General features: G+C 40.3%; 1 protein-coding gene across 2 annotated transcripts in view; it reads left to right on the top strand.

Annotated features, from left to right (window-relative positions):
• The window catches only part of SUSD4 (sushi domain containing 4), an 88,254-nt gene that overhangs the window by 41,212 nt on the left and 20,510 nt on the right, over positions 1-26,532 (top strand). For both annotated transcript variants that reach the window (XR_009277203.1, XM_058835272.1), the window contains 4 exons: positions 7,062-7,241; positions 10,862-11,050; positions 24,874-25,065; positions 25,603-25,747. Coding sequence is in view for 1 of the 2 variants with exons in the window: in XM_058835272.1 (XP_058691255.1) it covers positions 7,062-7,241; positions 10,862-11,050; positions 24,874-25,065; positions 25,603-25,747 (706 nt within the window). In the remaining variant the exon portion in view is untranslated. The remainder of the gene's footprint in view (positions 1-7,061; positions 7,242-10,861; positions 11,051-24,873; positions 25,066-25,602; positions 25,748-26,532) is intronic.

Genomic DNA, 26,532 nt, shown 5'->3' with positions numbered 1-26,532 from the left:
AGTTAAACTTGTACCGTGAGAGGCTGTGTGTGTTGAAAGGGCCATAAAGAAATGTGAAAACAGAATTTAACATCATCTTTTAACTAGTTACAAATTGATGCAGAGAGGAAAACCAACCTCCATCGTAAGTTAACTGTAACTATTTATTAGAGCTGCCCACTTAATACTGTTTTCTGCAATATTTTACTAGCATAATACAATCAATTTCCAATGCTACTGCTCCTGCTAATCAGGAATTTTAAGCAACAGTATTTTATGATGTATGCATAAGTCAAGTAGCAAAATCAAATGCACATAAACTGCAAAAGTTTAAAGCCAGGGTAGAAGTTTACTCTGAGATAATTCAGACTCTTATGGCATAAACCAATTTATTTTTATTGTATATTTGAAATTGTATTTGGTTTTAAATACTTAGGATGTTACATTGCTTTCTTCTTCTAGGTCTTAGAGGCAGGATTAATTTGAATTTTATAACTGTAAATTTTGGCCAAAGTATGCCCAAGCAGCACAAATTATTTATTTCACCAAGTATATTGAAGATATAACCTGTCCTTGTTGTTGATTTATTTTTGGTCAACAGAGCTATTAAAGTCAAGAGACATGAAAAGTGTTAGTTAAATAAAGTGTTTACATTTTAGTGTTGTGACTTTTCCACTGAAGACATTAGCCATTGCCTCATTGTCTTCATGGTGGAGCGAGATAAATTCTACTTCAGGTTACCTTTCACCATTTAAAATCAAGTAAATACATGGACTTTATTCAGAGGTATTTGAAGACTTATGTGGCTCACAGACACACTTACTGCATAGGATCATGCATCACTTAGCCTTTATAAAAACTGCAGGTACTTGTTTGTGATCCTGGGGGGCTGGGTGTGAGAATCCTGTGCCAGGACAGGGATGTGCCACAGCAGGGACAAGCACGGCCTGGGAAGACCACGCTAGGGATGTGCATGTGAAGGGAACAGCCCTAAACAGTGGCCAGTGGGAAAGAGGTGCGTGGGACATTGGAGAGAGTAGTCAGAGGCAGCTGGTAAGGAGTGCGTGGGCTTTCAGGCAGCTGGCCTGTTGGCAGGAGAGCTTTTGGTAAAAGATGTTCTCCTGGACATGTGTGAGGCCAGGGGCTACAGAGCCATGAGGAGCACAGTCATGAGCTGTCTCGTGAGGTGACAGCTGATGTCTGGAAGTAAAGGCAAAGGGGTGCTAATAGCACCTCATCATATGGTCACATGGGTCAGCTTCAAAGGAACAACATGTTGCCTTTAAAAATAACTATATATGAAAATTGTGCCCTCTTCTGTGACAGCCACTTTTCATAAATGACCTTGTCTCTCATCTCATGGTTATTTAAGAAAAAATACATAGAGAGTGACAGCAGCCTGTGTCTAAACTGGCTATTGGAACTACCAGGAAAAGCTTTAATACTTGGAAATTCTGTTTCCTTCAGTACAGCAGGGAACTAGGAATGTTGATGTGCATCTTTGAAATGTTGCCTGTATCATCCACTGCAGTTGTTAAAATAAGCATTAATGTGTTTTACTGAATATTCAAACCTCTTCCCAGGCCCTCCAGCCCAGTGGAAATCTGCGGAGGAAGTTTCTGATCACAATGCCATCAGCAAAAAATTGCCACTAATGTCATTGTGATCAACACTCGAGCCAGGTGTTCTCAAAAAAGAAAGAAATTGGAAGATGAGGATGTGATGGATGATGTGACAACAGTTGCTTTAGAGATAATAATTACTCTCCAGCACAGAACGCTTAAAAAGGATTGCTAGTCAATGCTCTGATCAAGCAAAGCACTTAAGCTGGAGCATAACTGTAATTATGTGATTAGTCTTGTTAAAGTTCTGTGCTCAAAATTAGGCAGATGCAAAAATGCTTCTTATTATTTGGACCAAAGAGTAGGACCCTGATTTAGGATTTAGTGAAGCAAGTGCTTAAGTACTTCCCTGATTAACATTATAATAATACCTCAGGTATTAGATTACAGCATTAATTCTTCTTTCCAATGCACAATAGCACCACTGATTCAGAAGAAATACTAAGCAAAGGCTCAGTGGCAGTCCATGAGGCCTAAGCCTTGGCTTAAGTGATTTTTAGAGTGATCCTTTTGCACACTGGGAGCAGAATATTGAGAGAGGCCCATGGCAGGGAGGTGGACAGTGTAGGAACGTGGCACATCTGGAGATGAGTTAAGAGTGAATTACTACAGGGTTTGTGATTCTCAGCTGTCTAATGACATACATAAAAGTCTTCATTGCAGAAATTCTGTAGTGATATATAGAAAGATATTTGAAATTTCTGGCACCTGCTGGAGAAGGGAGAAGTTAATGTTTTCCCATTCATCATTACCTATCACAAGGTGAAATAAACTTTATGCTGCATTTACCATTTACAGCAGGGGCTGGCTGCTCTGTGGGCTATGGCATGCTCTACCTGCCTCTCATCCCAGCATCTATAAATGTCAGGCAGTGCCAGCTGAGCTTGAACAGTAAAAACACTCTGTACTTTGGAGTTCATTTATCCTCAGGAGTTTGGATTCGGCAAAGGATAATTATATGTCTATATGTTATGTACGTTTAATTGTCTTTATGTGTTTACTAGCACAATCTCTAATCACAAATGGATGCTATTTACCAAAGGAAGCAAAACAACCTGTTTCAGAATGTAATTGATTTTAGAACTAATACGTTTGCCTGGAGCGCTTCACCCAATCAATTTGATTTTATAGGTCTGTCATTTCTCGTTAAGAGACAGGAGATTTTAAGTGTCAGGACGAGAATTAAGTTGCATGACTTGGTGCCCAATAAATGCCCTGTCAAAAATCTGTATGCTTGGAGTTATGTTCTTACGTTGATCTACAGCATGTTGTGACTGTACCTTTCATCAGCTCTAATACGGTTATGCACATAAATACCAAACCTCTGAGGTAGGAATTTTGTATTTACTGTTTAAGAGCAGTATGTCATGTTGTTCACACTTTAATCTAATCTTCTCCCACTGTGATAATGTGGCTGCTGAGGCTGTTGCCCTACTTGGAACAAATGCTAGCTCTTTCCTATGAGATTGAATCTAAATTTACAGTCTGCATGGAGATGGCAACGAAGCGAAGAGCTGTGCCCTCCTCTCCCTGTGCTTCTGCAGACAGACACCTTGGAGATGTTCTCAGTGCCTCATTCTCCCACTGACAGGGATGATAAACCTGCAGTGAAAGTAGTGGACTAGTAAATGGTTTGGCTACAGCTTTCCTGTAGGACGTTTAGCCCTCCATTTGCTTTGCCTTTGTCCCTGAGTCTGTGACATGACTGAAATATTTTTATTTCCCCGTCTCTTTCTGTCTTGCTTGGTGTTTGCTGATTCTTAAGTCTGGTTATGAGCACTCTGTGATATTTGTAACCAGGCCACAGCTTACTGTTGCAATGCAAGCAAAGACAATAAAGTGTTGTTTAATATGCACTAAAATACTGTGTTTGCCATCCACAGAACAATCCTAATAACGTGGTGCTGTGGATTTAACACTAGTTTAAAAAAACAGGAGACAATATTGCTCTTAAATGTGTACTTTAAAGAGCACACAGTGTAGATGAGCTGTGCCTGCATCAAACCAATTCTTCATCATACTCCTTTCATCCTTCTTCCCTGTTTCTCTCTGTTCCCAGCCTGCCAGTGGTGTGACTCGATGTAGTCAAGGCTTATTCAGAGACTTGGCCTCAGTGAGATACATGGGACTACCAGACTTCTGCCTTTGAATTTACATGCAGATAGTAAAACTGTGCCAGAGCAGGGATTGGGACACTGTTCTTCAATTGTTCATGCTCTTACAGTGTTGGAAAGGTTCTTGACATGGTTTTGACCAACATCCAGCAGTACTCCCAAGTAAATCCTACATACACCTTCTTGGATTAGCATGGACCAGGGATGATTTTTGCATGGTAAGGGCTCACCTGCAATAGATACAAGCCATCCCAGGCCAGCTGGTACCCATGGATGGTGTGGCTATCTCCATGGTGTCTTAGGTCATGCCTTCCTTCTGAGTTGCTGTTGTGGTCCAAGTGCTCTTGGGAGGAGGCAGGGTGATCTTCCTTCCCCATGGCCTGAAAGGAACAGTTCTGAGAGGTTCTGCATGGTTGGCACCTGAGAAAAACACTCTAACTGTACTGTTTAACAAATTTTCTTCGTCACACTGATCTTCTGTGATGGGGGACACACTTGGTTTGCTAAAGCCAAGAGTTCCTAATGTACAAATCTTCATGAAAGTTAGGGCAAGGTGAACCCCTGTGCCTGTCAGGCTGTTGAGCCTGCTGGCTCTACCCCACCTCTTTCTGCCCCTGCAAGATAAGAAATGTGTCCTTTTGGCTGGCTCATTTTAATACTCACACAGTAGATATAAGCAGATCATGTAAGACTGCCAGAAAGGAGTGTAAGTCATAGCCTTTGCTGCTTGATGCTGGTTAAAGACTGTATATTCCCTTAAATGGTTTAGCAGCTTCCACAGATTTGCTGAGAAGGACTTAGAATAAAGTAGTTTATTTTCTAGGACAGGACATTTTAAAATTCAGTCACTTCCTCCTGGCTTTTCCAAGCAGAATTCATGCCAGCTAATCCAGTTGTTTGTGGAGAGGTGGCTACTGCAGTTTATGCCTGACTGAGTGCTAAACAATATGAATTCAGCCAGTGGGAAAGCATTTGCTTGCAAGGCATCAGGAAAAAGAGCTGTAATATTGTGGTCCATTGGTCTGGTGTTTAGCTGGGGCTTGTAATAAGCCTGTTATCAAAGTCAGCCAGGATGTGGCAGGCGGAGGACGGAGCAGTCTGCAACTTATCGCTGTTCTCTGCCAACATCTACCCGATTAAAATGATCCCATCTACAGCTGCTCCTTGGAATAATAGGGATGGAGTCACTGTGATAGATCATTGTTACAGAATCAATTTCCCCCACTTTGAAAGTGAAATCTCATGTTTTACTGTGCTGTGTGTACACACACCTCCTTTATTTGTGTAGCAACAGAAAGATGTTGTAGCAAGAGAGGGAGCTGTTCACTGACGTTATCTTCTGGCATCCATCTCCAACCTCCTGCTGCCTGGCTGCCAAGCAGGTTCTCCATCTCTCTCATCCCATCCTCAGGGGGTGCCCAGGACAGCCTCTTCATGACAGCATTTATGGCTTAGCGCAAGGCATTTCTTTTGGGACATCCTCCGCTGTCTTCTCTGCTGATTAACTTTATAGAGAGAGAGAAAACTGTTCCATCTTTGAAAGTAATGGCTGCACCCTTGGCAGTGTATTTTACAACTTCTAGTTAGGGCATGGATCCTCCCAGACTTGTGCATTTATAAATGAATAAATTCTAAGGAAACTTCTTGCTGCAGTTTCTCTGCTGGCCTGGCAGGCTGCCAGCCCTTCCTGCTAGCAGCAGCAGGAGGCACCTGCAGCAGCTGCCAAGAAGCTAAAAAATAAAAAGAGAAATGGAAGAATTTTTAACTAATATCATGCTCTGACCCCATACCAAAAAGCTAGCTAAGTACAATGTATTTTAGAAACATCTCTGTGATGGGAAGGTACAAAGTATGCTTTAACTAGGGGAGAAGTACTGTGCCCCTTCAGGTCAGTAAAAATTACTGATGGAGTCTCAGAGTAATAGACCCCCACCTTAGTTTGCCTAACTAAATAAAAACACTATGAAATACATTTGCTCTTGGTAGTTTGTGAGTGCTGTGCTAAATGACAGTTTATCTTCCTTGTACTTGTGCTTCTAAACAAACAAGCTGTCACTGTCACTTTGCTTAGTGCATGCTAACAATTAATTGCTAAATACAAATTTAGCTTTGCCTTTTCCTCTTTAGCGAGAATTACCCATGAAAATGGCAGAAACTTTCGCTTCTATGCAAGTCTCAAAGGATTTTTTTTTTTTTACCTTAATAAATACAGTATCCCTAAATGCATATAATTGTCTCATAGGAGAAGTGTTGGGGGAATAAAACAGCGTAACACAGACTTATAATATTTTTTCTGTCTTTCTTGTGTTTGAAATACTTCCTGGGTTTTGATGCCTGGAAACTTTTATTACCATCTCTGTCATGGATTGACTGCTGGCAGACAAACAAAATTTTTCTCCCAATATTTAATCTTTCCCTGTCTTCTGTTTCATCTCACTTTGCCTTTGTGATGAGGATGAACTTTGAGTCACTCAGACTATTCCCTCATACCCTCTTGGCTTGTTTCTCTATTATTCAGAATTACCAGGGGATTTTTCTCCTGCTTCCACTTTCTACATCACACCACTTTCAGTGTTCTGAGTTTCATTCTGTATTTTGGTGTCTTTGGCACTGGTACCTAGAGTGAGATCTGTGACTGTCTGATTAATGTGTCACAGACAGGTGCTGGAGCCCATCCCTGTATATCACTTCAGGTCTGCAGTCCCTTCCTAAGAGTCTTCTACAAGAACTCGAAATGCTGCTCAGGACCCTAAAAATCACATCCTCTAAAGGCATATGAATGCAGGCACACAAAACTATCTGGTTTAAAACACAATCAAGGAGATTTAAAGTGAAGGCATCCTCATAATGAACTCTGTGGAATGGAGCTGGATAAATCCTTGTGAATGTACCTGATTTTCATCTGTCTCTCTGCTAAAACTGCAGCTTTTCTGTGTTCCTCGTGCCATATCTGTATTTATCTTTTCTTTCGTCCTGTCCTTAGTGCTGTCAGAGTCTGCCTTCACGTGGAACCTTGGGATAGTCAGACTTTGGGGTGTAATTTGCACACATGATGAATGGAAGGTCAAAATTAACCACAGTCTTCATAAAGGCTCCTGATTCTGTTGGTTTTAAAAAGGCTGGGGGAGCGATTCATTACTGTAGCACCTCAGCTTCTCCTGCAGTGCTACCGACTTCATAAAATGGTGGTTTACAAGGGAAAGGGCACGTTTACTGAATTGCATGTATTTTCCAAACAATTTAAGCAGAGCACTTATATTGAATGCTAACTTCTGTTTAAGAGCTTGATTACTGAATAGCTAGCTATGTTTATTTAATTAAGTTACTATTTCTTTTTCTCATGAAGTCACAGATTGCCTTGTTCCACATGTTGAAGATGCAGAGGTTCATAACAAGACATACAGGACTGGCGATAAGTTAATAATCAGCTGTCATGAAGGATTCCAGATCCGTTACCCTGACTTAGACAACATGGTTTCCATATGTCAAGACGATGGAACATGGGATAATCTACCCATATGTCAAGGTTTAGTACTCCAGCACGTCCTGTTGTATAGCTCATGCATCTTGTGATAGTTTGCCAATATATTTTTTCCTGCAGTTGTAAGAATGTCAGTGATCTGATAAGCTCCACAGTGCAGTGTTTGAGTAGTGCTGCTGATAAGATTTTTTTTATTTCTCCTCCCCTTTGCTCACTGCAGGAGAGATGTCGCTTCTTGAACATTCCCATGCTTATAATACTACTTTAAATACTGTTTTTTTGTTTGCAAATCTCAAATCTGACACAGATACACTGCATCAAAAAGTAAAAAACAGCCAAGGTAATGAGCCATAAGTTCTGATGGGCATCTTGCATTTTTTCACCAATCAATTTGTGGAAAAATTTAAGCTTCTAACTGCACTTTATCTTCCTTTACCTTGTGCAGAAGGCAGGAGTAGAGGAGAGAAACTGGAACCTGTTCTTCTGTCAAAGTTTTCAGCAGAACTGCTGATTAGATTCACAGTCCATTAAACCTTTACGTATTGACTGAAAATTCAGGGTGTGCACGGGGATGATTTTGGCCAGAAAAGCCATTAGCTGTAGTACTAGAAATATCAACAGCATGGGATCCCAGCTCAGCTTAGACTGTGAACAATGGCTGGGGGAAAGGCAGCTTTAGTGAATGAAAATTCAATAACCCTGGGCTCGCTTTCCGTTCACATTTCTAATAAGCGCGTTTGAGAAGCACTGACTCCGTTTTAACCAAGTCACGTCTTGGTAACAAGCTTGGCCCACTGAACAGCAGCGAGAGATTTTAACTGAGGAGCAGACTGGGGTAGTCCCAACTTTCCTCAAACCCATCTGCTGCCTCGTAGGGCTAACACTTCTCTGTAGGCACTTAATTACACTGTCACAGCAATTTGCAGAGTCTGGGCAGGCAGGCAGGGGAGCTGGGACACTTCTCAGCAGCAATAGCACATCAGTCTGTCCCCCAAGATCTTGCCTTCGGCTGTGGCAGAAACTCAGACATATTATCAGGCTAGCTCAGCATTTTGGATGCACACATTGTGTCTGAACAGGCCTAGCAGCAAAGGGGAGGCTTTGCAAAACCATAACAGAACAGGCACCAATTTTGGGGTATCTTATCAGCGATGGCGTCACAAGTGGCGGTACAAAGTGTACAGCTCCTTTCTGTGGGGGTGCACCTCACACCTAATTAGGTAGATTAAGACTCCTGCAATAAGGGGAGATGAATGCGTAAAAGGTTGATTTGCAGATGCTGCATTTGCCAAAGATCCAGGTGCAAACTTTGTGACAGGCAATATTTACTGAGTAAGCAGAAGTACCCCAAGTACCCCTTGGCTTGTTACTTCTGCTGCTGTGTTTATCCTGTGAAACACAATCAATTGCTCCTACTCAACAGTCAATATAAACTGCTTTTCAAAATAAAAGCAGTCCTAATAAAAGTTAAGAAATCAACTGCACAAGACCCAAGTGCTGTGATTACCAGGCAGGCAGAGAATAGGCAATTCAGATTCAAGACCCTGCCATATTTTGCCAAGTTCCATAAAGTTACTGCAGAATTCCAGAATTTTCTTTTTGCTATGTCAAGGCACTGGTAAGATCAAAGCCACTTGTCTACTTGCTCTAGGTAGGCTGCCATTTACATTTTTACAGCCCTTTCATTACAAAAGAGTCTTATAACACTAAGATACCTTTTTTTCCCTGCCAGAGCAGTGGGGAAGGATTGTACAATGTATAAGAATCTAACCTCTATTTTTGCCATGAGATAATAATATTAATTACTAGTATTATAATGAAAACTATTATAATATTTTATATTATTATATTATCTATATTATTTTACAATATAATCTTAACTAATATAGTATAATATAATACAATAGAATATAATAATATAATACAATATAACATGATATAATATAACATAATATAACATGATATAATAATATATAATAGTGTATATAATATATAGTATATAATATCTAATATAATTATTGATATCTAATTAATATATATTATTATTTATATTGTTATAATTATTATAATTATAATAGCATCATTATGTTACTTAGCAAAAAATGGAAAAATTAAGTTTTTCAAGCAGCTTGACTTGTTTGGAGACCTAGGAATTTTCACAAATGCTTGGCTGTCATACAAATACAAATAAATCTCTGTCCTGCATGAACAGGAACATAATGAGCATTAAAATTCTGAGCCAGCAGGACCAAATTTTCCCTGCTACAGTTCAGAGAAGAGTAAGCTTGGTCTTGCTTGGGCAGTCTGTGCTCTTTCTGTCCCACTGGGGGCTGCTTATGCCGTCCTGCTCGATGGGCTGCTCAGTTTGCAGGAATTAGTGTGTTGTGTGGGGCATTCTTGATCAGAATAGAAGCAGCAGCCAGCAGATAGGATGCTTGAAGCTTTATTTGAGCAGGGACATAACCAACTGCTTCAACAGCTAGAAAATCATTGCTCTGGTGGTACAGCATGCTGAAAAAAGCTTTCAAGCTTTTTCTTTTATTTTCTTTTGGGTTTGTTTCTCTCCCTCAAAAGACCATTGCAAGGAAATGGCTGCTTGAAATGCTGCTGAGGCTTTTTGTTTTAAATGCTAGTACCTTACAAGAAGTTCTCAGACTGATTTTTGTTTCTTTCTCTAGCTTAAAATTATGGGAGTCCTATGAACATCCTTCACAAATTCCTAGTAGTGGCAAGAGACCTATTTATGGACTGCCATAATGCAGCTGCCATTAGCCACATAATTCCAAAATATTATTTTTCATTCCATGATTACTAGACATCTTTTTTCCACATTATTGCAAATTAAAAAATTAAACAGTATCAAGTATTACCCAGAGGGTCATTTCAGGGCCATGAGGAGTGACGTGTTACAAAGACATGCCATCTGTTAAATTCACTGCTCTTTGTTGCCCCAAGTTTGGTTGGTGACCATTTAACTGTCAGTGCTCAGTACCAGCCATGATACAAATCCCTCAGGAGCAATTCCAGAAGCAGAACTGGAACACAGTCTCTGATTCTGACTACATTTACAGTTTCTGATGATAACAGGTTCCTTAACTTTTTGATAACCTAGTCTGAGACCTCACTCAATGTTTATCATGGGACTGCTGCTAGGAAGTCATGTCCCTTTAAACTTTCTCAGACTGGAATTTCAAAGTCATTAATTCTGCCTGCAAATCTTTTTCAGTTGTGTGCACACTGTCACAGGACCGGTTTTAATATTTAAGAGGGTTTACATGCCTGTCATTTTTAGGAGGAGGAATAAAACTCACCATTTATATAAATGACAATCTTAATTTATTAAAGATTCTTCCTCAAAAAGAAATTGCCATCTGCTGAAATGGTGAATGTTTGTTAAACAAAATACCGTCAGTTTCGGAAAACCTTTCCTGGATTTGTTGGGAGCTAAGCCCACGCCAGCAAAGCGTGTGGGCTAAACAACAAAAGGGTTTGAAACAGGATAATGAGGCAGATATATCTGAGGGAGATCATGCAGACACGCCATTCATAGTGGAGAGGATGAAAAACAGCACACTCCTCAATTTAGATACTGTAACTGAGATGTGTGAAGATGACTGAGATAAGCACTTGATAATAAAAGAAACCTCCCTCTTCTTAATTTGCAGGTTGCCTGAGGCCGTTGGTTCTTCCTCATAGTTACATTAACATATCTGAGTTCGGGGCCTCCTTCCCCGTAGGAACAGTGGTGTACTATCAGTGCTTTCCTGGATATAAACTAGAAGGGGCAGAGATCCTTGAGTGCATGTATAACCTTATCTGGTCAGATAGCCCACCTAGGTGCCTTGATGTGGAAGGTAAATGTCTTACTGTTTGTTTATCTTTCCAGTTTGCAGGATCTGCATGCTCTCTGTGATTCTAACTCAGGGCTGTAGCCACGGTTCCACTCTCAGTGGTGTTTCCACTGGCTGTGCGGAGCCTGTGTGGGTTCTGCTGTGTGCAGCCTGCTGTGCCCCAGCTTTTGGTGTTCCACAAGTAGTGTTTGCTCTCGCAGTGTCCCAAGTGCAAGAGGGAAAGCTCCTACTGACTGCTTTGCCTTTAAAATGCAAACTCTCTGCTGCCTTTCTGATCAAAACACTGAAGAAGTTACATAACTCACCTTCCTGTGCAGATGGTCCAAGCTCCTACACATATGGGTAGATTTCCATGATCAGCTAAAAAATACTCCACAGAAGCTTTTAGTTTGGGCTGTACCAGCTGCAGTCATTATTCAGCGCCACACGCCGCTGCACACTCGAGTATTCGCTGTCTCTCATAGTAGTTAACCTTAAAGAAGGATTGACAACTAAAACGACTGAGCTAATTTATTGATGAGGAACATAAAAACCATTCAGGTAGAAACAGGTAGATCCTACTAAGCCAAAAGGAATAATCTGTGACTAGAGCTGGAATGGAGGGTGTTGTAGTACATTTGTATTTGCAACCTAGACATTTAAAACAGTGATACCGGATGGATTGCTCCATACATTGCCAAAACTGTATAAACTACCCTCCTCCATCTTTACATCTTGAATGAAACATCCTAGGGAGTCATGAGAATCCAAATACATCCTCTGCATTTCGTTCCCCTGAAAGAATTACATTTTTGTTCTATTTGAAGCCTGTAAGGACGCTCTCAATGTGTAGAATTTAGCGAAAAGCAATTAGAGGAATTCATATGTGATGCTTATGTCACTGAACTAAATGCTAAGCATTCTGGAAGTGCAAAAATTTGCCAAAAGCATCAACAAAGTGGTAAACTGCACAAAAATAATTAAATGATCCTTATTTTTAGCTGGCAATTCAAGTTCCAAAATTCAAAAATGCCTTTGCAGTTTTGGAATGACAAAACAAGATGATTTTTTTGTTTGTTTATTTAGCTCACCATGAAAGATTAATCCTCAATCAGCTCTATGTAAGCCATTTTTGGAAGGCTTGTTTGTTGTTGTTTATAGCATGGAAAACACATTAAAAAATCAGAAGGACCCTGTTAGGCTTAATCCAAACAATATAACTGATTTGATAAAAATGACAGTTCTTCAGTTAGAAAAATAAGAGCATGAAAGTCAAGCATGTGAAGCAGAAAAAGTTGTGTCTTACTGTCACTTAACACAGGTGAGGATCCCAGCTGCTATCAAAATACCCAAGAAAACTCATGTGCTCAATGTTTCTTGCTTGAATTATAAAGTCACAGAGAGGCTCTTTTTCTTGATAATCTAAAACATGAGGCAAGAACTTCTGCCCTGACAGTTCTGCATTTTCAATCACACGTCAAAAGTTACCATCCCTGCTGAACTATGATGATCTGTGATGGAGAGATCGGTGTGTGCCAGACGCTGAGCCAAGGCCATCGGGGAGACCTCCTGAGTTCTGGTTTTGATTCCGCCTCCCTTTGAATCACTTTCTTACTGCTCTCTTTAAATGCCAGACCTTTCTGTGGTGGTTTCACATGGGCTTCCCATCAGTGCCTTCGTTAAGTGAACCACAGGAGAGCAAATCTGGAGCACAACACTTGCAAGGGCTGGTTCTGCTCAGCTTTGAGGGAGAAGAGCGAGCTTCCAGCAGCACTGAAAGGTCACTCCTGACAGCTCCCCTTGTGAACTCTGCTGTGGGGCTGCTTCAGCAGGTGTGCAGTGATCTTCAAAAAATCCAGATAGGGTAAATCAACTCGAGATGCCCTTGTTTGAAAGTGCTTGTTCAAGTGATTTATGCAAAGAGTGCCTGTCTCCAGGAATTCTTTTGCAATCCACTACTCTTAATTAGTGGACAAAATTCCTTCCCTGCATATTTTTTTATTCTCCACCTTGCATTCCAATGTCAAGCTCATTTTTCAGCATTCCTTTTACATGTGCGGTGTAATCTCACCAGGCAGTGTTTTTCGCAGAGGGAATCTTCAAATAACAAATTAATTCCATTTATTTCTTTCCATGTTCAATTAAAAATGTATTGTAATGACATTTCCTGTTCAGTATTTTAATATGGTAATGATTAAAAGCAAATGACTGCTAGGAAGCTATAGCAAACCATTTGAGAGCTTCTATTGTCCTATAAACAATGGTGCTTACAGCTTCCTCATTTAGATGTATGTTCTTGTTGAAGCCTCCACAGAAGGGATTTCCTAAATTTGTGTGTATTCACAAAAATACTATACATCAATCTGGTGAAGTTTTTCCTCTTTGTTAGGGCAAATAAATTCTGAATCAAGGGTTTGTAGCTCTGTTTAAATAGAAGGTCACACCAGTGACCACGCGGCTCCTATTGGACATCAGGTATTCTAATGCTTCCCAGCCTTACCTTCAGTATTGCTGAGCACAGAGTTTCCACCAGCTTGGGTGAGAGACTAATTTTTTTTCTTAAGTTTTTGTTAAGTTTCTTTTTTTCTGCTAAGTGAAATCAGTGCTGCTGTAGTCAGAGCAGAGATTCGGGTCTGTGTCACCTGGCACTGAAGTGCAGCCAGCAGTGCAGAGCCAGCAGCGACTGCTCACAAACAGCTGTTTGCATCTGGCCAGGGCACTGGGTATGGCTCTGGCAAAAAAGGATGCCTCTAGCTCAGATTGCCAAGTGTTTGCTGGTATGAGATCCTCCTCTTAAGTGCTTGTACCTTTGCCAGATTTAAAACATTTGGATTGATTTTTGAGCCTCAAGCTGAATCATTTGGGCAGCTTCAGTTGAAATGGTTGAGCGATATCAGAGAAGGACAGTAAAGGAAACAGTGTTGTTTTACCAGTTCTAGAAAATTTTGCAGTCATTTAGAAGATGAAGCATCTTCATACTGAATTTTCTTCTTCTTTAACTTTTTTAATTTCCTTTTTTTTTCTAGTGGACTTCCGCAATTATGCAGAAACTTTTTAAACCTTCTTTTGTACTGAAACTCAATAGACAGTTCCAAGAAAATTGAAGGAAAATGGGATTTGGGTTTTTTAATTTGATTTTTAAATAACCAATTTGGGGTTAATTATCCATCTGTAGAAACTTATGTAAGTTAGTGATTGCCTTCTATAAAATCTGGTATGCAAAACCCGGGTGCAGAATTAATGAGAGTGAAGAATACCACATGGGGTATAAATATTAATTGTAAAATAAATGTAACAGCTTCCAAAAACATCAGAGGAGAACAAATACTTGAAAACATACCTGTATGGAACTCTGTGAAATGAAACATCTAAAACGAAGAGATGTTTATGACATGGTACTTTAAAGTGAATTAAGATGTTACACAGGATTTTGAGGAAAAAAACCCCAAAGACCCTGAACCCAAGAAACCCCAAACCAAACTGAAAAAAGAAACCTTGGCCATGAGTACTTTGGGAGCATGATCTGCATATGATTACATTTCTTGCCATCTGGAGTCTGTATTTTAATATTTCATGCCCTTTGGAAATCTTCCAAGGAGCTGTAGGGAATAGTTCTTATAAAGAGCTGGGTGGGAGTGGCAAGGGAAGCAGATAAAGAGAGGAAGGGCTGGGAGAATTTGATTATAGTGCCAGAAAATAAAGCAGTTGTGTGGATAGTGTCATTGGGAATTCCTGGCTTTGTATTTAAGAGTAAAAGGGAAAACAGGTTGATACAATTTGCAAACAATAGACATGATCCTCTTATCTAAAATGTCTTGTTTCAGCATCATCCCAGCTGAACAGTAAAGCTGGTCTTGCAAGAAATCAAATATATTTCAATATCAAAACTTAGTTCTGCTTTCTGGGACCAGCTGAGGTTAAACTTGAAAGAATGTAAAATAGAAAATTTCAAATTTTTGTACGTAGATTCGAAATTAAAATGAAACAAAAATATGAGGAATAGACTTCAAAGGAGAGATTCAGTAGAGAGTAAAAACACAGAAAAACCTGAAGGTATTTCTGAAATCTGGAATAAAAACCCACTTCATTGTGAGGGTAGATGAAAAGATACAAAGCTAAGCAACCATTAAGATACTGACAGGATTCTGAAAACTATAGAAACTGTGGAAGAAAGGTAGGAGAAGGAAAGAATTAAGAAATTTTACAACAAAGCTGGAAGTGCAAGGGAACCCAACCCCCCTTACTTGGGCACCAGTAGATTTCTGGAGAATAAAAATGGGTTAGCCAGATGAAAATCAAAACCAACAAAGTATGCTTTGGAGAAAAATTACTCTGGAAAGACAGGTAAAAATACAGAGCTTTAAAATTTTTCTTCTTATAAGCTTGGGGATAGACACTCAGGGAGAGGGGCTGATAATTCTGACTTAGAACCTAGAAAGTAAAGGGTATGACAGAAGGGGGTGATATTACAGATGAAATGCCATAGCCTTGTAGTAGTTCAAAACTAAGTAGCTGAAACTTTGTAACCAGCTCCCTGCTGGACACTTTGAAGGAAAGCTTCACAGATCTACATTCTTCTGTAACAATTCCTAATGCCACGAACAGTGATTGACACCAAGCTGTCGGTCTGATAAACTAGAAGCTTAAAATCTTTTGAATTCCTGAAGAAACAGAGCAACACTGAGAAAAAAGGATAGAAGTCAGCCTGTAATCAGTTATGTTCAGGAGATGGGATGAAGCAAGCAATCCTAAGCCTGAGATGTTATACATTGGTACAAATGGATTTCTCTCTGTGCTTCTCTGCTGACTTTGAGAAGGGTTTAGATAAATTCCAACATGACAGACTGATGTGTATCCTCAGGGATGATAATGTTGATGCAGCACATCTCCAACAGATAGAAGTCCTGTAGAGGGAGCAGAGGGCAGCAATACAAGCAACTTATGAAACACTGTGGTACTGAGAAATTAAGTGAGGTAGATACCAGGATTCTGTTTTAGGTTTGCACCTACTCAGCTTGCAGGCAGGAGGGAGAATAAATTAAATCTTACTCAACTGCCAAAGAGGTCATCCAGGTTAACTGAGTTAATGTTATCATAGGACATATTGATAGCCTGGTTTTTAATAGCTCTGACTAAAGTGGTATTTCACTGCCTACAGCAAAATGTGTGACTCAGAAGCTACAACCAGCAGTAAATGTTCAAATAGCAGCAGACAACCATATATCTAAGGACCTTTACTAGGGCAATACCTTTATGTCAGTGACATCTTTAGCCTGATACCCAAAGGATGAAATAGGCTGACAGTGTCTCACCCTGGGGGTGCTTGTCGTGGAAAGCGTGATGAAGAAGTTTAAGAGTATATTTTTCTTTAGAAAAAGTAATTCAATAATTCTGCTTGTTTCTGCACGGTAGACAGTTGTTTCATTCATCACCCAGGAGTGCAGAAATTATATGCATCCATGTATGAGTGTGGAAGGTGAGCACTTTAACTTGGAGTATCTGGATTTTTGTGCTGTTGGAAAATGCTGAACTTGATCTGTTACCCACAGCTGAAGAGGTGTGGAAAAGAAATTAATTCAAAAGGAGCACAGTGACATGAAATGCTAGGAAAAGTCAAGTCATGCTGCTAAATAGTCATCCAATCTCTTAACTCCTGCAGCTGCATTGCAAAGTGAAACATGAAGAAAACTCATCCAAATCCAAGATAGAACGGATACACAACAAAGTGGGCTTTTTGCAGCTCTTGTTGTGAGGGATGGAGGATAGAGAACAGACTCCCAAGTCAAAAACATGGAAGAACATAAATAGCATTATATTTCTAAGTGACTGCTCCTTTTTTGCATTGCAGAAATCTTCTTCAATTTTGGTTGGGATTGAAATAGATGCTTTCTCCACTGATCTTAGTTTTTCAGGAAAGCAACAGAATGACATCTTGTAATCAGTTTCTTTCATGTCTTTGGTATTGCTTGTTGTACAGGACTGCCACAGTAAATCATTGTTTTACACCTGCTCTATCACCTCTGTAGCTTTCAGAAACTCCTTAGCATTTCCAGAATCAGCCAGACATCCCAACTTGTTCATGGAGCCATAATTTCTGCCCTGAAGTTCCATATTAGCTGCCAGATGCATGTAGTGTTTCACCCATAGTGCTTTAAATATGCTGTGGGTTAGGTAGGGGAAAGCAGACAAAAATTCTTCCTGAGGGCTATTTTATGATATTAATCTTTATCTGACAAGGCTGCTTGGAAGGGAAAATAATGCATTGCCTACCTTGAAATCAAACATCTCTGTCCTTTATGGACATGTTAATTAAATTTGGCCACATAGTGCACTCACAGAACATCTTCCACAAATGGAGGGAGCTGTAGCTATGGACTCTGTGCATCAGGAAGTCTACTCAGCAGCTCATTTCCAGAGATAAAACCCAATATTTAAAGGGTGGCACTTTCACCAGTCAGTGTAGGCAGGAACTTGGGAACTGAATATAAATAACAGAAACCAGCACTCCTCCATTCCTCCCTGGCCTTGTAAGATGGTGTGTGAAATCACAGTGCTAAGATCATCTGCATCCCCCTATTTTTTTTAGCTTGTAACTGTCCATTGGGAATGGGACCTTGTGCTTTTTCCTTCCTTATGTGGTATAGCTTGATTTCCTCAGCCTTCAGGTAAACCCTGGATTACAGCTTGTCTATTCCAGCATTCCTTGTCTCCATCAGTCCCTCATGACTGTAGGTAACCCCACACAAGCTCAAGGGATTCTTGCTTATAGCAAAGAGGAAAAAGCTATTCAAAAAACAGGGATTAAAGTAACATAAAAACCCACTGATATATCCAGCTTTCAGTGAGCATTGGCTTTTTCAGACATTCCTGACAGGAGCCTTTGGCTGTTTGGTTTTCTTAGCCAGCTTCCTGACTGCTCTCTCTTGCCTCCACTTCTGTTATACTTCTAAGCACTTTGACCTTTTCCAGTCCTCAGGTTATCCTGGGATGCCTGTCAAATACCCAAGCCTTGATTTATTTTGGAGTTTTCTAATTCCTTACTGCAAAGTGTCTGTGTAATCCCAGCATCAGCTTCTCAAAGCCCTAAAAAGACCTTTGCTGATCATAAAGCCATTCACTCATGAGGGAAGGAAGAAACAAAAGTGGAAGCAAGGGATGAAGAAAACCAAAATTATCTGCTGTAAATGAGACCACAGTGCTCCAAGCACTCACACATTAATAGTGAATATAAATATTTCCTTAAATGTAATTGCAGGCTATTTGCTAGAACTTCTAACTCTTTAGCTGCAATCTTGTTATAATTTTTTTGTAGTTTAAATGAAACTTTCACTGTTTAACTTGTAATTTATAGGAAAAAGATCACTTGGGGTGTGCTTCATCCTGTATTTGTTGTGAAATGCATTTGAAACTAAAAACTTCAGTATTGATATCAATGTTTCACAGGATACTATGCTGGGAAGGGCAGAGTTGTTGAGGTTGACTGTGAATTTGGCATGATGCTCCTGTAGGAGCTCAACTGACTGGAACTGCAAAACCTTCTGTGTAATTTGCAGTTCCAGGAAGGCAGTGTGTACTGTAAGTGATTGTAAAACATTGTCTTCTTCCATTTTGGAATCAGCTAATATTAAATTATTATTAAAACATGTTTGAAAATAGTTTTATACTGTTTCATGAAATTCTCAGCGAGATGGTGTTTGTCAAAGCTAGACCAGAGAAGCGAATTTTTCTTTAAAAAATTAGCTATTCAATTAATTTCATGCTCTGTAGAAGGTGAGAAGTTCTTCTCGCTGTGTGCACATTGAAAGGTTTACCCCACTGTCAGAGCTGGTTCAGAATTACCCAGGGGTGGTTTGCTAGGGGTACAGCCAGCAGTCTGGAGCCAAGAGACCTGGGGTATGTTCCTGCCTATTTGAATATTTACTTGCTGAGTGGTTGAGAAGAAATTGTTTACCTGTTAGGTGTCTTTCCAGTAGAAAACATCGAAGTGGCATTGTGAAGGTTAAGTAATCAAGAAAGGTTAAGACTGAAAAGAATTTGGATACTATTGGCTAAGAATACAATATTGTAAATAATCCTTGCTCTAGGCATTCAATAAATAAATTCTCTGGCAACTTGAGAGTTCAAAGTAAGCATCTTGTATCTTCATTACTTTACATCTTCAGTCAGGCTTAAATAGGATTTACTTTATATATGAGTAGTCAGTTGTTTCCCCCAAACTTTCTATTCTGTTATTACTCTTGGTGCTGTTGTTTTGCTGTGGGAATGAGTAATCAGAAAATTTCCTGAAAGCATGGTGTTACTTTCAGAACACAATTTCAATGCCCTCCAAGTTTGTTCCAGTACAACTGTAATAGGCATCAAGCCTCCCTTCACAGTGCCACCAGCATTTGTTGAAGGAATGTTTCATTGGGATATTGTGAAGCTGATGTTCAGCATAAATGAAAATTTACTTCAGTAATGCTTTCTGTTCTGCTTACATTCCTGAAGAGTGTAATTTAAAAAAAAGTCACATTAAGAAGCTGTTCTTAGAATGAGATCTTTTGACAGGGCTTATTTTAAAGCAACTGGATTTGCTATTTCCTTCCTTTTACAAACCTGTAAATTTCATCTTCAAGCTTTTGATTGGATACGAGCAGTTAAGTCCTGTAGTTTTTCTTCCATCCTACTTAGAATACTGGACATTTTAATGGGAATTTTTGTTTTGCTGTTTTAGAATTTAAATACATTGGGTTTTGTAGATTTCTGTAAATTGAAATCTAAGTATAGAATAGAAAAATCCCTTTTTTAGTATTTGAAGTGCAGAATTCATTTCCTCAGGCTCTGTACTGTGCAGTGCAGGTGTGATTCATTTGCTGGTAATACCTGTGGAAATAGGTCTGTCAGGTGAACTGGACAGGAATTCCTTTGAATATGAGAGAAAAACTTCTTGGTTGATGACTTGTTTTATTCTGAACGTATGAAGGGTGATGACACTGAGGGAACCAAGAAACCAAGGTGTTTTTATTAGCACAGTGCTCATAAAGAAGCAGGAAAAGGAACAAACATAATCTTCATCTTCTATGTTCCTATAACAAATATAATTTTCAGATCTTACATCTCTAAGCATGTGCTTGTTTGGAGGGAGTATATGGAAAAAGATCCCTCCTTAGGCCCCAGAAGCCAGCCAGTAAAGCTTCAGGTGGGGACCTGGCCACCCTCGATGGGAAGGGTCAGACCTGCTGGGACATGCACTGCTGTGGTCTCATGGAGTAAGTGACAGCTTGAATGAAACACTGGTTGGGATGCAGTGGCAAGGTGACAGCTGTCCAGATTCCTGGTGATAATTAGTGTCCTGATGTGTACAAAAATGACCAGTGAGGGTCAGGAGGAACTCTTGTTCTCTTCCAGTTTGTGAGCAAAGCAGACAGTGTCCCCCCGCTCAGATGATTCTCAGAGTGAGACACACCAGCATTTTCCTGCACAGTGGAACTGGCAGGTTTTTATCTGTGTCTTTCTCATCTGGAAGTTTCATCTTAATCTGTTCTCACTCTTTGCATAATGAGCACGCATTCACCATGTGTTCAGAAGAAGTGTTATTCTTTATAAGGTGCAAATGTCTCTAATCCTCTCCATCCCTGTGTCAAACAGAAATGGCTGGCCTTACACCGGGGTTTTCTGCTAACCCAGCTAACCTAGAAATTAATGTCCTCCACAAAAGGTGAACTGGTAGCTTGAGACAAATAATCACTGGTGGAAAATCAGCTTGCTTGTTCCTATCCCTTTTTTTTTTTTTTTAATAAGCAAGTGTCCTGTACTTCAAGACATTTTTGCTTTTAGTTTTTGGCTCACATAAAAAACTCTGGGCAAAACCTGAGTGATTTACCTCCTGTCTACTATGACCACAGACGAAAACCTTTGACGAAATGCCTTTGAGCATTGACTAAAAAATGGGTTTGAGCAGTGTAAATATCTGTAACTCCACTGTTTTCTCTCTTCCAGTGGCTTTTAAAAAGTCTTTTTTCTCTGCCACCAATGTTAATTGAGAATATGCTAATGCCAGAAAATCTTCCCTCCCTCCTCCAGTTCCAGTGTCAACATTGCAGAATTACTGCAGCATCCTCAGGGCAGAGTTTAAAAAGCTTCTTGACCATAATGGGTAGGAAAAATCACTGGGTGAACCTCATTAATTCCTCAAGTGCCCTCAGCCTGTGCCACCCTCTGCTGGCCCTGCTCCCGGGGATGCAGCTCTGCGGAGGCTGTGATGGAGAGGACGTTCCATGGGGCAGACCAGCCCAACCACTGCTCCAGGCCACAGTGTCACCCTGCTGCTAACACAAGGCTCAGCTGCGCAGGTTTTAAGCTCTTCTTGATAGTGCTAGCCCTTCATTAAAATCAGCCAGAGCAGAAAGCTGATCTCAGAGGAGAGCCCTCAGCTCCAGCAGCTCCTAGGAGCAGGCAGGGTAGTCCATGAAATTGAATCAAATCAGGAATTCTTCCCTTCAATTTCCTTGAGTAACAGGACTCTTGAGCATCCGGCAAGGGATTTGTTTGCCATATAAACACAATTGCTCTTTCTTTTTGATGAATGATTCAACTTTTCAGCTGAGAATGCTGAGCTATAAAGTTCCTGTAAATCCCCTTACAGTCTGTGGCCAACTGCTGTACAAAGACGGATCCAGAGACCCAGGACCACCTGCTGCAGAACCACCAGCAGACACTGTTTGAATTATGTCCATCCCTCTGCCAAGATCCAAAGTTAAGGACACAGGCATGTGGTCTTTTAATGCTGGTCGTCAGAAAATACTACTGGATTATCCATGCTGGATGTTGTAATTAGAGCATTAAAGTCTCCACAGCCTTATAAAGGGAAGATGCTGAAAGCTGTTGGTAGTAAAGATTTACTATATTTAAGAACAGCACTTAGGGCTTTTTTTGATCTGTGAGAACATTCTGAAGTAGAATTCCCTTGTTTCTGTGATTATTGTGCATACTGCTATTGGCAGTGAAAATGTACTTGTCAGATATGCTTTTATTGTAATCTGTTAATGGCTCTTTTCATTCTGTGAGTTTGATGCATTTGCCTGAAGTCCATGGCTTGTAATTTCCAAACACAATTAGCGTTCATCACTGGGAATGCTAGAATTTTAATTTTCCTAAAAAACTTCAGTGGCCTTAGGTCACCTGAGTTTCCCTCCATATTTGATCTGACACATTCCTTTAATCCATGTAACTGGTATCATATACTGGCACCTGGCATAAATAAGGGTTCAGACCCCATAAGGTGACTGGCTCTGCACTAAAAATTTTCTGGCCAAGAGCCAAGAGAGTTCAGCAGCCCTCCAGACTTTCATAATCTTTCTTTTCTGTGGTCAAAACCAAGGCCACTTGCTGGCTGTCCTTCCACTGGATTTAAAGGACCTTGGATCAGGATGACCATGGGAATGAAGTGAGTTGAGAAAAGGACTTGAGTGTATGACTAAGAGCTCAAAGTGAGTTCATTTAGGGTTGTTTGTGCCATATCTTTGACTTGATTTGTGAAAAGAGGCTTTGAACCTGAGTGCTACGAACTGTACGTGTGGGCCAGTTTGCCCATGGAAGAATCCCTGACTCTTGCAGCCCAGCTGACATAAGAATGAAGCACTGTTTCAGCTGAGCTAAAAGCCCTGTTTCAAACCTGTTTCATTGCATCTGCTGGTTCCCAGTGTTTCAGGCAGGAGCTGTTGGCAGGTATGACTTCATAAACCTCGATTAATTCATGACTAATACTTGGCGAGGCAATGAAAAATTGTTTGCAGGAGTTCACAGGCAGCACCAGTACACAAACATTTCTCATGAAATATAGATGTGTCCGTGGAAGGGGAGGCACTCTTTTTAGTACTGGGACATACCCTACACAAAGAGTGATCCTCTTGTTTTTGGGTGTTATAAAACACACCTCCATTTGTAAACAGACTGACAGCTCCATATCTGGGTTGTCCCCACGTGCTTTAAATCTGCCTGGAAATGTGTCATTCCAGAGCTGACCCACATTACTGGGATGCCAGCTTTGAGGGATTTTTCTATTCAGCAGGCTGCTTTGGCTCTCAATGACATTAAAAGGTTAGGGATGATGTAGCAGCTACATTGCCGGAGGGGAAAATTAGTTTCTCTGAGTGTTGCTCTTCATGATAAGGTGTGTTCTACTTGCTCATTGCTAGAAAGGTTGTGGGCATCTATACATCTCTTGCACATTGCCAGAGCTTGGCAAAATTCAGTTGCAGAGAGCTTAAATTGTTCTCTTCCTTTATTCTCTTGCTCTAAGCATGGGTAATAAAAATGTACCAGATTTCCTTATGGTAGGCCAGGGTCATGGTTCTCACTGATCATTTTCTTTTTAATACAAGAATTATTAATAGGTGCTATCCTATTATTTCAGTCTGACAACCTCTCTCTAATCTTAAGAAAATTGTTTTCAATCTTGAGTTGACTTCCCAGTAAAGTATTCCTCTTTCTTGTGGGCCCAGAGACTTTGGAAAGTGTGCAGAGCATTGAGGATGTGAATTTTTATGTGAATTACTTACTCTGATTTCAAGTTATTATTAAGCCTTGCCAGTGAAAATGCAAACAAAACCATGTCTCTAGAGAATGGGGAATAGACATTGCTGCACATTGTAATCAGCCTCTCTTGAAGATTCATTTAATATCTTGTGTATTTTTTTATGAAATGCATTATTCATGTAACAAGATTCACAGGGAGAAGCAGCTGAATTGTAATTTCTGGGAAGATTCTTCTTCCCAGAGATGTCATTTTCATTATTTAAATCAATGCAGTAGGTCTTGTCTGCATGAGAGGCATGAAGTGAAGGGAAGGGCCTGTAGATGGGGCACTGAGCCAGCTGGGAACTGCCTCTGAAGGGAAATAAAAGCAGCCATCCAGTAACTGAAGCCACTTTTGGGTCAGTATGCAGTCATTTGAAACATCATTATACTTTGTAGGGTTTTTTTGCTCTGTGCTAGAAGCACTTAAGAAAGCAGTGATCAACCAACACTTACACAGTGAAAAGTTTCCTCTCCTGTAAAAATACTGCTTGTGAGCTGCTTTCCCCACTGCTCTTTTCCAGAGTGCTCCCTCAGTTCTCCATAGAGTTAATCTGCCTGGGCTGTCCTTCCAGGGCCGACAGGAAAAGCCCCACATGTTTATATTGCAATTCTTTCTTATTTACCTAACCCTAAGTAAACCACTCTACTTAATTAATACGAGCTCAGCCTCTGCTATATTTAAGACCTCACTCCACCAGTGGTCCCACAGAGATCAGTCAGGCTGCTCAGAAATAACAAAACACAAATACCACCAGTAGACTTTAAGCTCAACTTAATAAAATTATGGTGATACAGTCCACACATGCTTAAGCAACACTAGGTGCTTTGCATCTCTTGCAGCACTGCTGATGGCAAACTTATTTTTAAAAGGAATTTAATTAATGCATATAACAATTTAATTATGTTAATGAAAGAAAAAATAGCATGTTACAGCTGAATTGTAAATGCTTCATGAAAAGCATGATTCTTCTTATTTTGGCTGCCCTGCTCCATCCCCATGCAGCCACCTGATGGGCATGTATCCCCTTTTGTCTTCCTCTCACCCTTCTCTGCCCACAGAGGATTGGAAGCTTCCCAGATTCCACCTCAGTGACCCCTGGCATGTGCATCCCTCCACTGGTGTGGCTGGGCACCTGGCTTGGTGCCACTGAGACGTACCCAGAGATGCAGAGAGCTGAGAGGGAGCCTGAAGTGTGCCTGCTGCATTTTGACCCTCTGAAGCTGCCCAGCGGTGGGTCGCTGGCATTAATGTCTTTCTCCTTTTCTCTTTGTTTGTTTTTTTGCCCAAGTCTGTCCACTACCTCCAATGGTGAGTCATGGAGACTACATCTGCCACCCGCGGCCTTGTGAGCGCTACAACCACGGGACGGTGGTGGAGTTCTACTGTGACCCTGGTTACACCCTCACCAACGACTACAAGTACATCACCTGCCAGTACGGAGAGTGGTTCCCCTCCTACCAGGTGTACTGTGTCAAAACAGGTAAAGGATGGTCCTCTCCTAATAGTCCTATCTTCTCATGGTCCCTCGATTTGGAGCAAATTTGTAGGTTGGTAATGCCTGGTGACCTTCATCTATTTCATGGTTAAGTCATGAGCATTGATTTTAAGATGCTACTATTTTCAAACTGATTTTCAAGAGTCTCAGGTTTTGAAAAAGGCTAAATATAATGCATTCCTGAGATCCTGAATGATTCTAAACCATTTTGATCATTACCTCTATAAATATATTTTTTAACATCTGGATATTTTTATGTGTATGCAAGGTAAGGTCATGATTGCATGTATAAAAGACAAGTCAAGGGGGAAAAGCAAGATCCAGCCTCTGTGACAGACTAATGTTATGACTGCTTTTGGTACATGGCATATGTGTATACCATATTGGTATAATACATATGTGTGTTTTTACAAGTTGCATATTAAAATTGTCTGGTCCTAACTGGCACTTCTGAGTCGTGTTGAATATAAAACAACAACGGGAAGATACAAGCACAACTCTTGTATTGTCTTTCTGTTACAGAACAAACCTGGCCAAATACACAGGAGACCCTCCTGACTACATGGAAAATAGTGGCATTTACTGCTACCAGTGTTTTATTAGTACTGCTACTGGTTATTTTAGCCAGAATGTTCCAGACCAAATTTAAGACGCATTTCCTTCCACGGTTTGTACTGGTTTCTTCCTTATTTTGAAGGTTGAGGGCCTTGATTCAGTTTTCACACTCAGCGTTCCTTGCTGGAGAGATGGAGTAGCTCATGAGCCTTGCAGATGCTTTGTTTTGCTCTGAGCAGAAGTCCCTGAACCTCTGGTGTAGAAGGGCATCCCCAAAAACCTGCAGTAGTCCTTCATGCAGCTAAGATAAAAGGCAAAGTTTGCCAGATTCACTCTGGGAGTAATTACCGCTCTTCTACTGAGAGCTGCTGTTTCTGTTTGTAAGAATAGCTGACAATATTTTTAAATACTCATTTTCAGGTGCTGGGGGAATTAATTTTTTAACTACTGTAGACTTAGTAATGTAAGGTTTAAGAAAGAATTTATTTTTTCTCTATGGAGAAATTTATATTAAAGGTTTGCTTTACCTTCATTAGTGTTATTTTCATCACAATCCATAAACATCTCCTGCATCTTCCTTTATTTCCATAAAATATCATGGAGCTGGCAGCATTTGTCATTGATTGACATAATGTTCCTCATGAGGAAGGCCTATAGCCTGGACTTGTCTAGCTCACTTAAATGACTTTCAGTCCTCTCCTTTTCAGATGTTTTCATGTCTTCAAAGTACCTGGGACCAATTCCCTCCTGCCTGGACTATACTGTGTTTAATAGGCTGCTGAACAGATACTTTAGGGTTTAATGGCCTAATAGAAATGTTTTGCTTAAAAAAGAAACCAGTTTAATACTGGTTAAGGAAGCCTCCATCCTTTGAAAGCAAGGCCTGAAGGAGCCCAC

Source organism: Poecile atricapillus, chromosome 3 (genome assembly GCF_030490865.1).
Source record: "Poecile atricapillus isolate bPoeAtr1 chromosome 3, bPoeAtr1.hap1, whole genome shotgun sequence".
In the NCBI taxonomy this organism is placed as follows: Eukaryota; Metazoa; Chordata; class Aves; order Passeriformes; family Paridae; genus Poecile; species Poecile atricapillus.
This window is presented reverse-complemented; position numbering and strand designations above follow the sequence as displayed.